The sequence below is a fragment of the Mytilus edulis genome, chromosome 5, assembly GCF_963676685.1.
Source record: "Mytilus edulis chromosome 5, xbMytEdul2.2, whole genome shotgun sequence".
Lineage (NCBI taxonomy): Eukaryota > Metazoa > Mollusca > Bivalvia > Mytilida > Mytilidae > Mytilus > Mytilus edulis.
This window is the reverse complement of record NC_092348.1, coordinates 64,132,580-64,149,517: the sequence shown is the minus strand read 5'-3', so window position 1 is coordinate 64,149,517 and position 16,938 is coordinate 64,132,580. Positions and strand designations below refer to the sequence as shown.

Here is a 16,938-nt window from a genome sequence, read left to right as displayed (position 1 = left end):
AACTCCTAAAGAGGTCAATTGACAATTTTGGTCAAATTGACTTATTTGTAGATCTTACTTTGCTGATCATATTTGCTGTTTACAGTTTATCTTTATCTATAATAATATTCAAGATAATGACCAAAAACTGCAAAATTTCCTTAAAATTACCAATTAAGTGGCAGCAACCCAACAATTGGATGTTTGATTCATCTGAAAATTTCAGGGCTGATAGATATTGACCTAATGAACATTTTTACTCCATGTCAGATTTGCTCTTAATGCTTTCGTTTTTGAGATATAAGCCAAAAACTGCATTTGACCCCTATGTTCTATTTTAAGTAACGGCGGCCATGTTTTTTGACGGATCAATAATCAAAGCACACACTTTGTGCAGGATAATCTAAGGAACAACCATGCTAAGTTTTTACCAAATCCATTCAGTAGTTTCAGAGGAGAAGATTTTTTAAAGTTAGCAAATATGATGAACAAATTGTGAAAAATTGTCATTAAAGGACAATAACCCCTTAAGGGGTCAATTGACAATTTTGGTCATATTAACTTATTTGTAGATCTTACTTTGCTGTTTACAGTTTATCTTTATCTATAATAATATTCAAGATAATGACCAAAAACTGCAAAATTTCCTTAAAATTACCAATTAAGTGGCAGCAACCCAACAATGGTTTGTTTGATTCATCTGAAAATTTCAGGGCTGATAGATCTAGACCTAATGAACATTTTTACTCCATGTCAGATTTGCTCTAAATGCTTTCGTTTTTGAGATATAAGCCAAAAACTGCATTTGACCCCTATGTTCTATTTTAAGTAACGGCGGCCATGTTTTTTGACGGATCAAAAATCAAAGCACACACTTTGTGCAGGATAATCTAAGGAACAATCATGCTAAGTTTTAACCAAATCCATTCAGTAGTTTCAGAGGAGAAGATTTTTTAAAGTTAGCAAATATGATGAACAAATTGTGAAAAATTGTCATTAAGGACAATAACCCCTTAAGGGGTCAATTGACAATTTTGGTCATATTAACTTATTTGTAGATCTTACTTTGCTGATCTTTTTTGGTGTTTACAGTTTATCTTTATCTATAATAATATTCAAGATAATGACCAAAAACTGCAAAATTTCCTTAAAATTACCAATTAAGTGGCAGCAACCCAACAATGGTTTGTTTGATTCATCTGAAAATTTCAGGGCTGATAGATCTTGACCTAATGAACATTTTTACCCCATGTCAGATTTGCTCTAAATGCTTTCGTTTTTGAGATATAAGCCAAAAACTGCATTTGACCCCTATGTTCTATTTTAAGTAACGGCGGCCATGTTTTTTGACGGATCAAAAATCGAAGCGCACATTTTGTGCAGGATATACTAAGGAACAATCATGTTAAGTTTCATTCAAATCCATTCAGTAGTTTCAGAGGAGAAGATGTTTGAAAAATTGTTAACGACGACAGACGACGACGACGACGACGACGACGACGACGACGACGTCGACGACGACGGACGCCAAGTGATGAGAAAAGCTCACATGGCCTTTTAGGCCAGGTGAGCTAAAAATTGTGTGGTCCCAGATTCTCCCGCGTTTTAAGTGGAGATATGGTAAAAACCAACAAGCAATGAATATAGCAGCCACAAGAATAAATAACTTTGCCGCTTGGCTATGTATACAATTGGGAGGGTGTTACATAAAATACCCGGAAATATCATATAACAATCCCGGAATGTTCACATCTGACGGCGTTCATTTATCTGATTTGGGAAATTGTTTTTTCTTATTTCATTTACAGGCTTATTTAATGAATATGGTCATTTAAAAGTACGGTCACGGCGGTTGTGTTATGTCGCTACCGCATTTGTGGTGGTGGTCGAACTCAGTGTCCAATAACACTCGGAATAGCCACTGAATTCGACCATATGGCGAAAATAGCGACACAACATCTACAAATATATTAGGCTTCTTATAATGGAATTATGTATCCGCTGAGCTTCTGTTTCCCAGGGCCAGCATCCGATATATTTTGGAAGCAATAATGTTAATAAGGATATTATGTTGATATATAAGAAAATGACATTATAAGGAATAACAATAAGGTGGAAATAAGCAATAAGGAATGGACAATAATGTGGAAATAAGGAATGGACAATAAGGTTTAATTATATTATATACATGTACTAGGGACTTGCCAATTATGTTTCTCGGCAGTCCCATTCTTTGTGAAGCCGTGGCCGTACAATTTTGTACTTTTGCCAAATAAATATTTCTTACTTTATATTTGTATGTCATTTGGCCCAACGTTGTCTCAGATAATCCCAGCCTCCCCTTTGTTATATGGTACCTTGTGGTACAATTTCAGAGAGATCCATACAATTACACACAAGTTATTGTCTGGAAACTAAAAAAATGCTTGTTTTGGCCCCATAACCCCTAAAATGAATCCAAACCTTCTACTTATGGTTTTAAACATTGCTGTATAATTTCAGAGCAATTGAAATACTTGTGCACAAGTTATTATCCTGAAACTAGAAATGCTTGTTTTAGGCCCCTTTTGGGACCCTTATTCCCAAACGAATGGGACCATCATCCCCAAAATCGATCCCAACCTTCCTTTTGTGGTATTGAACCTTCTGAAAAAATTTCATAAAGATCTATTCACTTAAACTAAAGTTATTATCTGGAAACCAATGTGTCTTCGGAGGACGACAACGACATCATACCATTATACGATCCCAAAAAAATGTTGGGGGCGTATAAAAAGGACATTAACAAAAATGTATGCTTCATTCGGAGGCAGATTATGAGCTTAAATGAATGATGACCCCGTATTTCTATTTTATATTTCTATTAGGTATAAGATAAAGTTTAATCATAGAAAAAAAAATAAAAATCCTATATTATAAAAACAAGAGGCTCGCAAGAGCCTGAATCGCTCACCTTAATTTTTTTGGTTAAATCTCTCATCAATGATTATTTTGGCTTTTCAATTTATTTAAATGTTCTTTGAATCGTCCTATTTTCTTCAAAAGCAAAAAAAAAATCATTTTCTCCTATGTTCTATTTTAGCCATAGGAGCTATGTTTCTGACATACAAGGAAATGAAATATAAAATTTATACTAGATACTCTGAAACTCATTTAGCCTAAGTTTGGCTGAAATTGATACAGCAGTTTCAAAGGAGAAGATTTTTTAAAGTAAGTCAACATGATGAACAAATTGTGAAAAAAGTCTTTAAAGGGCAATAACTCCTTAAGGGGTCAATTGACAATTTTGGTCAAATTGACTTATTTGTAGATCTTACTTTGCTTAACATTTTTGCTATTAACAGTTTATCTGTATCTATAATAATATTCAAGATAATAACCAAAAACTGCAAAATTTCTTTAAAATCATCAATTTAGGGGCATTATACCTGAAAAACCAGTTACCCAATTCGGCTGAAAATTTCAGGACAGGTAGACCTTGACCTAATAAATACTTTAACTTCTTGTCTTATTTGCTCTAAATGCTGGAGTTTTTGAGATATAAGCCAAAAACTGCATTTTACCCTGTGTTCTATTTTTAGCCATGACGGCCATGTTTTTTGACGAAATAAAAAATAAAGCACAAACTTTATTTTATACACCCTACTGATCATTCAGTTGAAGTTTGGTTGAATTTGGTTTAGTAGTTTTAGAGGAGAAGATTTTTTAAAGTTAGCAAATGTGATGAACAAATTGTGAACAAGAGGCTGTCACAACGACAGCAAACCGGATTTATTTACATTTATTTGTGTCCTGGCAATATCACAAGAACCATTACTGATGAATGGTGAAAGTGAAAATCATCAATATCAAATTTGACCTCCATTTTGTCATCAGTATCAACATTTTGAAATAATAATATTTGAAAAGCTTAGATTGAATGGTTCATGAGTAAATGCAACAACGTGAATGGAAACGCCATTTTACAATCTTTCAAGAACCATAACTCCTGAACAGTAAAAGTCAAAATCGTCATTATGGAACTTGACCTCTATTTTGTCATCAGTAACAACATATTCAAATTTCAAAAGCTTTGGTTGAATGGTTCATGAGAAAATGCACGGACACGACGGGAAACACCATTTTTCAATCTTTCAAGAACCATAACTCCTGAACGGTAAAAGTCAAAATCGTCATTATTGAACTTGAACTCCATTTTGTCATCAGTAACAGCATATTAAGATTTCAGAAGCTTTGGTAGAACAGTTCATGCATAAATGCACGGACACGACTGGAAACTCCATTTTTCAATCTTTCAAGAACCATAACTCCTGAACGGTAAAAGTCAAAATCGTCATTATTGAACTTGAACTCCATTTTGTCATCAGTAACAGCATATTAAGATTTCAGAAGCTTTGGTAGAACAGTTCATGCATAAATGCATGGACACGACTGGAAACTCCATTTTTCAATCTTTCAAGAACCATAACTCCTGAACGGTAAAAGACAAAATCGCCATTATTTAACTTGACCTCCATATAGTTGTCAGTAATAACATATTAAAATTTTAAAAGCTTTGGTTGAACGGTTCATGAGTTAATGCACGGACAACATTTGATTGCCGCCTTTCAAGAACCATAACTCCTGAACGGTAAAAGTAAAAATCGCCATTATTGAACTTGACCTTCGTATAGTTGTCAGTAATAACATATTAAATTTTAAAAGCTTTGGTTGAACGGTTCATGAGTTAATGCACGGACAACATTTGATTGCCGCCCGCCCGCCCGCCCGCCCGCCCGCCTGACCGCCCGACCGCCCGGCCGCCCGCCGTACATCCCCAAATCAATAACCGACATTTTTGTCACAAAAATCCGGTTAAAAATTGTCATTAAAGGACAATAACCCCTTAAGGGGTCAATTGACAATTTTGGTCATATTAACTTATTTGTAGATCTTACTTTGCTGATCATTTTTGCTGTTTACAGTTTATCTTTATCTATAATAATATTCAAGATAATGACCAAAAACTGCAAAATTTCCTTAAAATTACCAATTAAGTGGCAGCAACCCAACAATGGTTTGTTTGATTCATCTGAAAATTTCAGGGCTGATAGATCTTGACGTAATGAACATTTTTACCCCATGTCAGATTTGCTCTAAATGCTTTCGTTTTTGAGATATAAGCCAAAAACTGCATTTGACCCCTATGTTCTATTTTAAGTAACAGCGGCCATGTTTTTTGACGGATCAAAAATCGAAGCACACACTTTGTGCAGGATAATCTAAGGAACAATCATGCTAAGTTTCATCCAAATCCATTCAGTAGTTTTAGAGGAGAAGATTTTTTAAAGTTAGCAAATGTGATGAACAAATTGTGAAAAATTGTCATTAAAGGACAATAACCCCTTAAGGGGTCAATTGACAATTTTGGTCATATTAACTTATTTGTAGATCTTACTTTGCTGATCAATTTTGCTGTTTACAGTTTATCTTTATCTATAATAATATTCAAGATAATGACCAAAAACTGCAAAATTTCCTTAAAATTACCAATTAAGTGGCAGCAACCCAACAATGGTTTGTTTGATTCATCTTAAAATTTCAGGGCTGATAGATCTTGACCTAATGAACATTTTTACCCCATGTCAGATTTCTCTAAATGCTTTCGTTTTTGAGATATAAGCCAAAAACTGCATTTGACCCCTATGTTCTATTTTAAGTAACGGCGGCCATGTTTTTTGACGGATCAAAAATCGAAGCACACACTTTGTGCAGGATAATCTAAGGAACAATCATGCTAAGTTTCATCCAAATCCATTCAGTAGTTTTAGAGGAGAAGATTTTTAAAGTTAGCAAATGTGATGAACAAATTGTGAAAAATTGTCATTAAAGGACAATAACCCCTTAAGGGGTCAATTGACAATTTTGGTCATATTAACTTATTTGTAGATCTTACTTTGCTGATCATTTTTGCTGTTTACAGTTTATCTTTATCTATAATAATATTCAAGATAATGACCAAAAACTGCAAAATTTCCTTAAAATTACCAATTAAGTGGCAGCAACCCAACAATGGTTTGTTTGATTCATCTGAAAATTTCAGGGCTGATAGATCTTGACGTAATGAACATTTTTATCCCATGTCAGATTTGCTCTAAATGCTTTCATTTTTGAGATATAAGCTAAAAACTGCATTTGACCCCTATGTTCTATTTTAAGTAATGGCGGCCATGTTTTTTGACGGATCAAAAATCGAAGCACACACTTTGTGCAGGATAATCTAAGGAACAATCATGCTAAGTTTCATCCAAATCCATTCAGTAGTTTTAGAGGAGAAGATTTTTTAAAGTTAGCAAATGTGATGAACAAATTGTGAAAAATTGTCATTAAAGGACAATAACCCCTGAAGGGGTCAATTGACAATTTTGGTCATATTAACTTATTTGTAGATCTTACTTTGCTGATCATTTTTGCTGTTTACAGTTTATCTTTATCTATAATAATATTCAAGATAATGACCAAAAACTGCAAAATTTCCTTAAAATTACCAATTAAGTGGCAGCAACCCAACAATGGTTTGTTTGATTCATCTGAAAATTTCAGGGCTGATAGATCTTGACCTAATGAACATTTTTACCCCATGTCAGATTTGCTCTAAAAGCTTTCGTTTTTGAGATATAAGCCAAAAACTGCATTTGACCCCTATGTTCTATTTTAAGTAACGGCGGCCATGTTTTTTGACGGATCAAAAATCGAAGCACACACTTTGTGCAGGATAATCTAAGGAACAATCATGCTAAGTTTCATTCAAATCCATTCAGTAGTTTCAGAGGAGAAGATGTTTGAAAAATTGTTAACGACGACGACGACGACGGACGCCAAGTGATGAGAAAAGCTCACATGGCCTTTTAGGCCAGGTGAGCTAAAAAGTTGATTTTGACCCGCGAGCCTCCTCAACTATGAGTGACTAATTTCGATTGGTCAGTCTAACAGAATAGTCAAAACAGAAAAAACTGCATGTTTTTTGTTTGTTTTTGTTAACTCATGTTAACTACTGTTATGTATTTGCATCCATCTTTTAAATTAAAATTTTTTTTTTTATACTACCTTTAAAATTTTGACTGGAGTATTATGGTATACAAATGTCTGTCTGATAAGTTTAAATCTTTTTGAGTGACAGGACTTTGTTACTGAAACAGGGGTGTGTTTTTTCACATGTCCTGCCATATCTCAATAAAATGCTTCGCTGAGCACAGCCTGATACAACCGAAGAGGTTGAACCCTAAACAGTTGGGCAAATTTGGACACAATATTCAAGCTTGATACTGTCTGAATTTAGATTGTGATCAAATTTTTGACATAATATAGGTTTCTGACACAAAACAAATGTCAAGATCTTACAAATTTATTGTGCAATACTGTGCAATTAAAGATTTCTTCTTGAAACTTCAGAAATTTGAAAATATTTGTTTATGGTCCTTTTATGGCCCCTAATTCCTGCATGAATGGGACAATAACCCCCAAACTCAATCCCAGCCTTCCTTATGTGATATGGAACTTTTTGGTACAATGTCAGAGAGATTCATACACTTACACACAATATATTGTCTAGAAACTATAAAAATGCTGAAAATTTATTTTAGAGTAATTGAGTTTTTTGTAAAAAAAAAAAGGTGTTTTTTACACATGTGGCGCCTTATCTCAGAATCATTCATAATTATTGCTTTAAACTTCACACACAAGACGAAGGGCGTATCATGCGCTCATGGCGCAGTTTATTATAATTTTGATGATGATAATGCACTGGTGTTTAGTGTGTCCAGAGTCAAGATTAACTTGCATATCAGTAAGAGAACATGTCAATGTGATAGGAATAAGAATGCTGCTTCTCACTAGTGTACATGTAACACCCTCATACAGAATTTTAAAATGCTTGTTCACAAGATTTGTTCATCTACACAAACTCTGAGCAAACCAGTTTTTGACCAGCAAATTACATACTAACTTCTGATCATACATGCCAAGTGACATGATATTTTTCAACGGTTTACATGCGAGGATTTTGTCACATGGCATGTACACGCTTTTCAACACTTCACATGCAATTACACGCTTTTTCGTTCTTTTCATTTTTTAATTGCTAGTGATATCGCTATTCTCAGGTTTTTTCCTTTTTCGGCGATAAATACCGAAAAATTCAAAGTAATTGCTTGGCTGCCATATTGTTTATTTTTCTATATGGACAAACAGTAAAAGGTAAGTAGTTTGTGATTAGTTTTAACGATTTTGTGACTTTCTTTCAAATTCACTTTATAGGGGAAATGTGCACAGAAAGTGGTCGCTTTCAGGGCCTGTACCGTCGTCTAAAGCGCCAACTGTTTAGCCAAAACGATGTGTACGTACCAAGATTCAAGATTTTATAAATTTTATTTTGGAGTTCGAGTTTAATTGATCGAGTGACAGGTAATGCATTGTGCATTCTATGTTGCAATGATAACAAACAGTATATGTGAGAGGAGAAATACAATGTAGCTATTTAATAAGCATTTCTACAGGCCATGGGGATGAAAATATCACAGAACTGTTTGATCAGCTCTCATAGTACCAGCTATCTTCTGATGAACAACCCCGTGCAATGGCAGAGACAATAGATGACATTCTTTCAAATCTTGATAAAGCTAATTCAGTCAAATATTAATTCCTACTGTGGGAGAGCATTTCCAATTATAAAGAAATTGACACTGATCAGAACTTGACTATGTTACATTTATATTGTGTGCTGTTATCAAATAAATGTAACTAAACTTGAAACTGGCAGTTGTTTTGAATATGTGCTTAGTGGTGGTGCTTTAAAAGCAACATAACAGACCACTGTTTAATACAATAAAAGTTTACAGTAGAATATATATTGTTTTTTTATATTAACAAATTTGTATGTGAAATTATGAACATTAGCACATTCATATTAAAAAGTCTGCATCTACGTCACACGTTTTCACACGCTTTTTGACCACTGTACATGTATGAGTCTAATTTGACTTAGCCTAGATTTGAAGTCTTTATTAGGGCCGAGACCACAATTGTCGTCCCTTGATTTTCGTTGTTCACAAATATAGTCCCTAGTGTTGACAGTGGGTTACTTGCCATTAATTTTTATAACCCTTCCAAATTTATTTCTCCATGTTTAATGCCTCAAATTGCAAGTAGAGGGGTGAAATTACACTGCAAAAAAATTTGGGTCCAGAATTTTAAAGGAAAGTAGTGATTTGGTCCAGGTGAAAAAGGTTGAAAAATAGTACTTCGGAAGCTGTCAAAAGATTTCAAGACGCCCTAAAGATAAAATTGTCCATATTTTGAGTTAGAGACGATGAAGTTTTCTATAATTTTGATATAATTTGTCCCAAAAGTAGTACAACACACTGTAAAAGTTTCTTTGAGAAAGCGCAGGTGGGATTTTTTTTATTTTCATTTATGTTCTAAAAGAAATGCACTACGAAATAATTGTGTTCTCGGACCTAAGAGTTGGGCCTAGCCAGGTTTATAAATTTGAAGAATTCTAACATCTATGACATTGTAAAGATTAAATACATCTGTATTATCCAATTTATGCTTCAATCAATTTTTAGCTGATGTAAACTATTTATATTAGAAATACAAGCGAACCTCTTTCTGGAGAAGTTGATTTTTCTTTTTCTACAGGTAGATCTGTTGTAGGTTTTGATGTCTCTGATTTCTTTGGTCTTCCTCGCTTTTTTCCTTTGTAAAAAAATTATCCATTGATTGATTGATAAATAACAACAGTTAGTTTATCTATAAAAAATCTAAGATAAAGCTGAAAGAATGATATTATACCTTGTTTTTCATTTTTCTTGATAAAAACATTTTCTAGAAATGTTTTTGTACTTACTGTGACAATACAAAGTCAAATATCATAATATTGATAATATCTTTATATGGGCAAATCAAATGTCTCTAACATCACAACTTCTGATCATAAGTAACTACAAAATCAATAATGTAATTCTTAAATCATATTAATAGGATAAATCTATCTAAATATTTTAAATAAATGGAGAATGTGTCCATGGAACACAGATAACGCCCCTGCTTGCATATAACATTATAAAGGCACATAACTCAAGAACAGTAAAAGTGACGCTACCAAAATTCAAACTTGATCTATGTTTGTGGTAATAAGCAATGTGTATAAATTTCATAACATTTGGTTTCAAGAGACAGACTGAATTCAAAGAACGGAAACCAATTTTGGGACGTACAAACTTATGGATGGACAACGGTAAAACTTATGCACCCTTCTGCTATGACAGGGGCATAATAATTTGTACATATACCTGTGTATGGCTTTGCTTGAGCAGGTGGTAATTCTAATACAGAATTATTAGAATTGGAATCAAATGTTGAGAAAGTAGCATTCTGTAGATCTGTCAGTGTAAAGGTACCATCCATTAACCTTTGTGTTATTTCATCTTGATCTGTTCCAGGCTGTATGATTATTACTGTCTGTTCTCCGGTGGATTCATTCACAAGGGTGGCTGCATTTTCTACTTCAGTTACTAGAAAAGAAAGGAAAGTGTATACAAATTTAATTTTCAAGTACATCAAGTTCAAACTAATAAAAACATATATACAAACAATGTCTTATGCATGGTAATGCATGGGGTAACCTTCATCAGTCAAAATTTAGAATGTGTATAAGAAATGTATATTTTAGCTACATAACTAAATATTTAGATGAAAATTGTTTTTTACAAACTTGAGTTATGAACAATACTAGTGTTGTTATATTATGTAGTCCATTTAGGCCAATTAAAATTAATTGATAGATTTTTGCCGTTGACCTCTGATAATTTCGTTTCATTTAAAACTTCCTGTTTCAAATTTTGGTTTTCGTATTTCTTTGAGTAATTTAAAATGATTAAGTCAACATATTATGCTGCTCTATGATGCCAACATCATCTACCGAGAATAGAGGTTCATTAGGAGAAGGGCATGAAATATTCGGGTTACGAGAACGCAAATCGTGGTATGTCACAATTCTCTGTGATTAGATATCTTACTAGTAGGAAACTCCTGAGGTAAATTTGCCTCAATCACATCTGTAAGCTGGCCTTGATTCCCTTGGCAGTCTTTCTTGTGGAGTATAAAAGAATCAATTTCATTAAAGGTCACCTGACAGGTTCCACAAATAAAGGTATCCATTGGCATAGTTTTATGCTATCTGAAAAAAGAAAAAAATCTATAATAAAAGAAAATATTTGCAAAGCAGCATGAAGATGTTAACTGTAACGGTATTATGGAGTTACTGGATAAGCTTTTTCTGATGTTTCGAAATTGCAGTTTTTTGTATGTTCATATTAAATATGTTTTGTCAATTTTTGTTACTGGTATAATGTATATGTATAAATGCAATATATTATTTTCTTGAAAGAGATAACTTTAGAAAATAAATATATATCATCAAGGACTGCCCTTAAATTGGCCTTTATCAGATCTAAATAAGGTTTAATAAAAAAAAATTTAAAAGATCAAACCAGAAATTATTTTTGTTACTTTTTCATCTGTAACTTAAGCTTCTCAACACGTTATTAAAATTTAAACTGTATATTAAAGAACAGGATATATACTTATTTTTGTTGGGTTGACAAGATAAAAGTTCATCAAATTTTATATTTTCATAAAGCTTACACTTCAAAATGTCCTATGAACAAAATTTTGCTTGCATACATGTTCTTGCATTTTTAAGAAGATATTCATTATTCAACTTTATCTCTTGATTTTGAGCAAATTTTAACAACATTTGTTACGTAATGGACTTCTGTCCTGTCAGATTTTTTTTGTGGTAACAAAAAGTTTCTATTTTTCTGTATTTACATAAAAGCTTGTAATATATTTAAAAATTTCCAAACAAAATTGCTTACCAGATATTTATTTTGAAGAAGATATTTAATTTTAGACCATAAAAAGTTGAATAAACTTGATGCAACATGTTAATTTCTTTCCAAAAATAACAGTTACGATAATTATTTGAGACCTCTGACAAATCATGATAAAGAGATATTTTGAAGAATTGTGGTAAATTTTATACCAATTGGGTCAATATCCCTTATGCACCTCCAATTGAAGAACACAAAAGTTATGTGTAAACAAAATATCTCTGTGTAGTGATATTGGACATGTTTATATTTTAAACAAGTGACTGAGCTTAACCATTTGTTTTGATTTGGAAAGTAGAGGACCATAGAATAAATGTGTAAAAACTATAGAGTTATCAATGTATTAAAAGTATTAAAGTTTCGAAGAACTTTGTGTGAAAAAAGGGATTTTTTACCATGAAGAGCTGCATCAAGAAACGATTTTCGGGGTATGCTTATTTATGGAAAAATGAATCACACTTCATACCCCGAAAATTTAACCACATATGATGATACATGTACAATGTATGTGAAAATGTCTCAGCTTCGAAGCGAGCCATCATACATTATTAAGTGTATTTGATATTTTGAAAATTATTTACAGCAAGCAGATAAGTTTATAAAGATCGTTTAAAAAAAACAGTAAGAGTGTACATCCAACACGGCAACCATGTCACGTGGTATATATGCATTATCCTTGGTCGCCATGTTGAATGTACATTTTTGTAAACACTATATTTATAATGATCTTTATGAACTTACCTCTTTTTTAAATATATCGTTTTTAAGTTATAAAAACCTTTATAATATACTATTATTTAATAATCAATGTTTGTAAGTCACTAATATGTGCTAATATTAAAATTTCAAGTGTTATTGGGATAATAACAGTGTTATTCGGTCATTCGAGGTACCAGTCTATTGAATGTCTACTGTACACGAATGACAGTTTGCCACCTGACTGTAAAGCCACTAAAGGGCATACATCTTAGTCCTTATCGCTATTTGTCTGTCACTACTGGATATCACACATACTGTCATGTTCTCGTAAAATTTTGACATCATTAAACAAAATAACTGACGCCACATTGGAAAAGTGATTGTGTATGAAGTCAAAAGTTCACGCGACCGGGTCAGCCGGAATAGGGCTCTTCACGGTTAGTTCGGCCATATTGGATAGGGGGCAGGCCATCGTTTCACAAAACATCGTAAATCGTACGATTTACGACTGGTCGTAGGATATGTTACCGACCAAGTTTACGAGTGTTTCACAAACGTGTCGGAATAATTATCGTACGACTACCGATTACCGACCTCGGTTTTAACAGCTCTTTTAGGTGAAGGTCAGAAAATGGAGTAAACACGCACCTGTCAGTTCGTAAAATAACCAACTCGATTGTTCAGATTGTACGAGAAAAACATTGAAATGTAGCCTTACAGGTAAATATGTGTTATGTCTCCCTTTTTATGCTTTAATCGTCTGGTAAACATGGTAAAACCATCCTGGGTAAGTTACTTTCGTACATTTCAACCACCGTCACTCACAAGCAGACGACACACCACAGGGATTTGTTACAAATTGCCGGGTTTACTATCCTTGCGAAACACAGGCACTTGCCTAAGATTTTTTACCTTAAAATAACACGAGGCAATTTTATTCTGAGACAAGTGGCGGTATTGCGAAACCCGAAAAAGTGATATTTACGGATTTCGTATGGATATTTATCTATGCAAATTATAGCAAAAATCAAATGTATTTCTGTCTTCAATTCAGTCTTGCACATCTTATGAGCATGTCAAATGTAACAGTTTGGGACCCCCCCCCCCCCCAATGATGGTTGAGGGGTAACCCCTCAATTAAGGACTATATCCCTTTTATGAGGAGTACCTTATAAGAGATATTTTTTTTGTTTTATTTGTTGTAAAGAACAGGTTTCAGTACAAATGAGCACATATTTATATTATATGAAGAAACTTTTCCCAAAGAACTATAGTATACATATATCTGGGTCAAAATTTGATTGTTTCTCATATTCTGGCTTGAGTGATTGATCTCTTAGACTTGATTTAGTTGAACTGTTAAGAACATTTATTCAGATTTTAATCTAAAGAAGTTCACAGCATGTATAAATACCCTTTTTGAATCAAAATTGACATGTGCTAGAATTTTTAGCTAAAAAAAAGTGTAAATACATATGCATGGCATAACAATATTACACCCTTGCGTTTTAGAGTTTTACTGTTGGTAGATATAAGAAGATGTGGTATGAGTGCCAATGAGACAACTATCCATCCTTTACAAAAGTAAACCCTATTGGCCCTGCATTTAAGTTGTTTTCCTTAAAAAAATTGCAAAAACATCTAAAATTGGAAATTTAAAAATGCTCTCAAGTCTAGAAATTAATAAGATATCTTACATACAATATAAGATATCTAGAAATGTCTTGTAATTTGTTAAGTTAATTACATATTTTTATACTTTCATGTTATACATGTACAGAATCTTATTTAGTTGAAATATCTTATGAATTAAATGCGATCTTTTATAAAGATATATACCAATTAGTACATTATTAATTTTATATATATCACTTTAGGTTAAACTCAATAAGATATCTTATAAACTTAATTATATGACTTATAATCTAAGTAAGATATCTTCAGTGGCGGATCCAGAACTTTTCCTAAGGGGGGGCCCGCTCCAGTCATGCTCCAATGATTCCTTATATAATCAACCAAATTTCCCCCCCCCCCTGGATCGCCTATGATCTTATGTATACCTAACTGTGTATTTTAACTTTTGAATTTTGGCCTGTTTTTTTTTTAAATAAGTCTGCATTAAAGTCCAAAATAAACTTTTTTTGATTTCAACAAAAACTAAATATACGTACGACCTTTTTCACGATTTACGACCTTTTGTGAAACGGTGGCCAGATTTTTTGGAAGGAGGTGGAAATGGTATGAAAGTGTGGGAAATCCTATGTGTGTTTCCAAGCAACAGCTCTGTTTTAATGATGTTTTCCCGTATTTTTCACACCATTTTTACCTGTATTATGAAAATCTGCCCCCTATCCAATATGGCCTAACTAACCGTGAAGAGCCCTATTAGCGATAAGGTGTATTCCAATCAATTCCAATGTATTACTATATATATAGATACTCTCATAATACAAGTAGTTTGCATATACTATTTGGTAATGCATATGCCATAGAAAATCGCAGAGTACAATAGAACTATGGTTCAGATATCAATTATCCCGAATAAAATTTCAATTTTATAAACATCGATGTTGGCCTTAGGGACGACTAAGATACAATCACTCATACTCTTCCTCAAACAAATCAGCGACGAAAAGACATTCAATTTTAGATTTAGAATACAACTCATAATGATTCGTCTGCTTGTTTACATCCACAGGATCCGAAAACATGCTTTCGTAGTTTTTGGACAAGAGGTTAACTGAGCTAGCTATTTTGTTGGCGAATCCATTATAATTATTCAAAGTGTATCACCTGTTTTATTGTTGTATAAATATTGATTTTCACATATTCAGTTGTCTTATCTTATCTGTGGCCTAAACATAAAAATTTTCCTGCTAGGTGACAAGGTTAGCGGCTGGCAAATGGCGGCTACATAACATGTTTGGTTAAAAGATAGATGTAAAAATATGGAATAGATTGTTTCTATCTTCTTCTTCTCTAAGTTCTATCATGTTTCAGTTTTTTCACTCAAAGTTTACAGTTTACTCTAATAAACAGGCCTCTAAATGGTCACCGAAAATTACACATTTCAGATAATTACAGTCATTACAAATATTGAGATGAGACTGAGACTACTATAACACTGTGACAAAGTTATAGTAGTCTCAGGATGAGAAAACCGTACTGAGATTAAAATTGATTTTAAAACATAAATATATGTATACAATATGGATTGTACACGACAAAGAAACTTCCATCATTCGGTCGTGACATCAAATAAAACATCGTTACTATAATCTAAGGTGGTGTATGGTGTATTGGTGTCTTTCACCATCTTTGATTGTAATTCAGTAACACACGGAACCCAAGGTCTAAATTTTGTATCAAATCTGAGACTACTATAACACATACTAAGTAGTCTCAGATCAAATTAGAAAAATTTGGTTGAAAAATGTAGAAAACTAATCAAAATTTTAATTTTAAAGAAGAATAAATTTAGCGACAAGAAGCGACAAGAAGACTATTTAAAATTAGATATAAAGAAATTTGTATTTAATTTTTTTTTCAATATATATACGAACAGATATTTTTCATATTATATTGATGACCATTGATAGATGAAGAAATAAAACATTTGTGAGGAAGAAAGAGATTGAGCTTTTTTTTTTTTTTTTTATTAAATATGAGGGGGGGTAGGAGGGGTCCTGATCCCGAAATCCCGGGCTTAAAAACACGAAATCCCGAGGTCCCGAATTTAAAAAAAGTTAAATCCCGGATCCCGAAATTTGAAAAACAGAATTCCCGGGTCCCGAAGGGGTAAATCCCGAAATCCCGAGCTTAAAAACACCCGATCCCGGAGTCCCGATAAAGGTCCTATCCCCCCTCAAATATGAAGAATATGTATAATATGTCTCTGGTATAAGATATTGTATGTATCTGTTTTCAGCAAAGTCAAAGTATGAATAAACGAATGGAGATATAGATGAAGTGGGCATAATAGAATATAATCTTTTGATTCATTTGCTTAATGCTATATGATCCTATATGCTCTAACTGTAATCTTGTTATGTCATTGCGATGCTTTATTTGTAGAACTCTCAGCCACGCTTTGTCATCTCTATTATTTAAGCGTTTTTCCAGACCCCACGACGAGGACGTGGTTCTACCTTGGGTCCATTTAAAAAAAAAATATTTTAGTTTTAAAATTTTTAAAAACATGAAATATTATTTTCTTTTTAACAGTATAATTCATTGTTCTTGATATGAACAACATTAGATGTGGCTTCACCCTAAGGTAATAACAGTACACACAATATGGAACATCAAATGAATTTTGTATCAAATC

General features: G+C 33.0%; 1 protein-coding gene across 2 annotated transcripts in view; it reads right to left on the bottom strand.

The window, feature by feature from the left end:
- LOC139524196 (zinc finger protein ZFAT-like) overlaps positions 1-15,551 on the bottom strand; it is a 37,652-nt gene extending 22,101 nt beyond the window's left edge. Inside the window, exons 1-4 of one of the 2 annotated variants that reach the window (XM_071318827.1) lie at positions 15,405-15,551; positions 11,037-11,197; positions 10,311-10,532; positions 9,622-9,714 (exon numbers count right to left, since the gene is read on the bottom strand). In XM_071318827.1, coding sequence (XP_071174928.1) covers positions 9,622-9,714; positions 10,311-10,532; positions 11,037-11,184 — 463 coding nt within the window. In that variant the 5' untranslated portion in view covers positions 11,185-11,197; positions 15,405-15,551. Of the gene's footprint in view, positions 1-9,621; positions 9,715-10,310; positions 10,533-11,036; positions 11,198-15,218; positions 15,354-15,404 lie in introns of those variants that run through there. The other variant, XM_071318828.1, reaches the window with a different exon arrangement.
- Between the last annotated feature and the right edge of the window lie 1,387 nt (positions 15,552-16,938).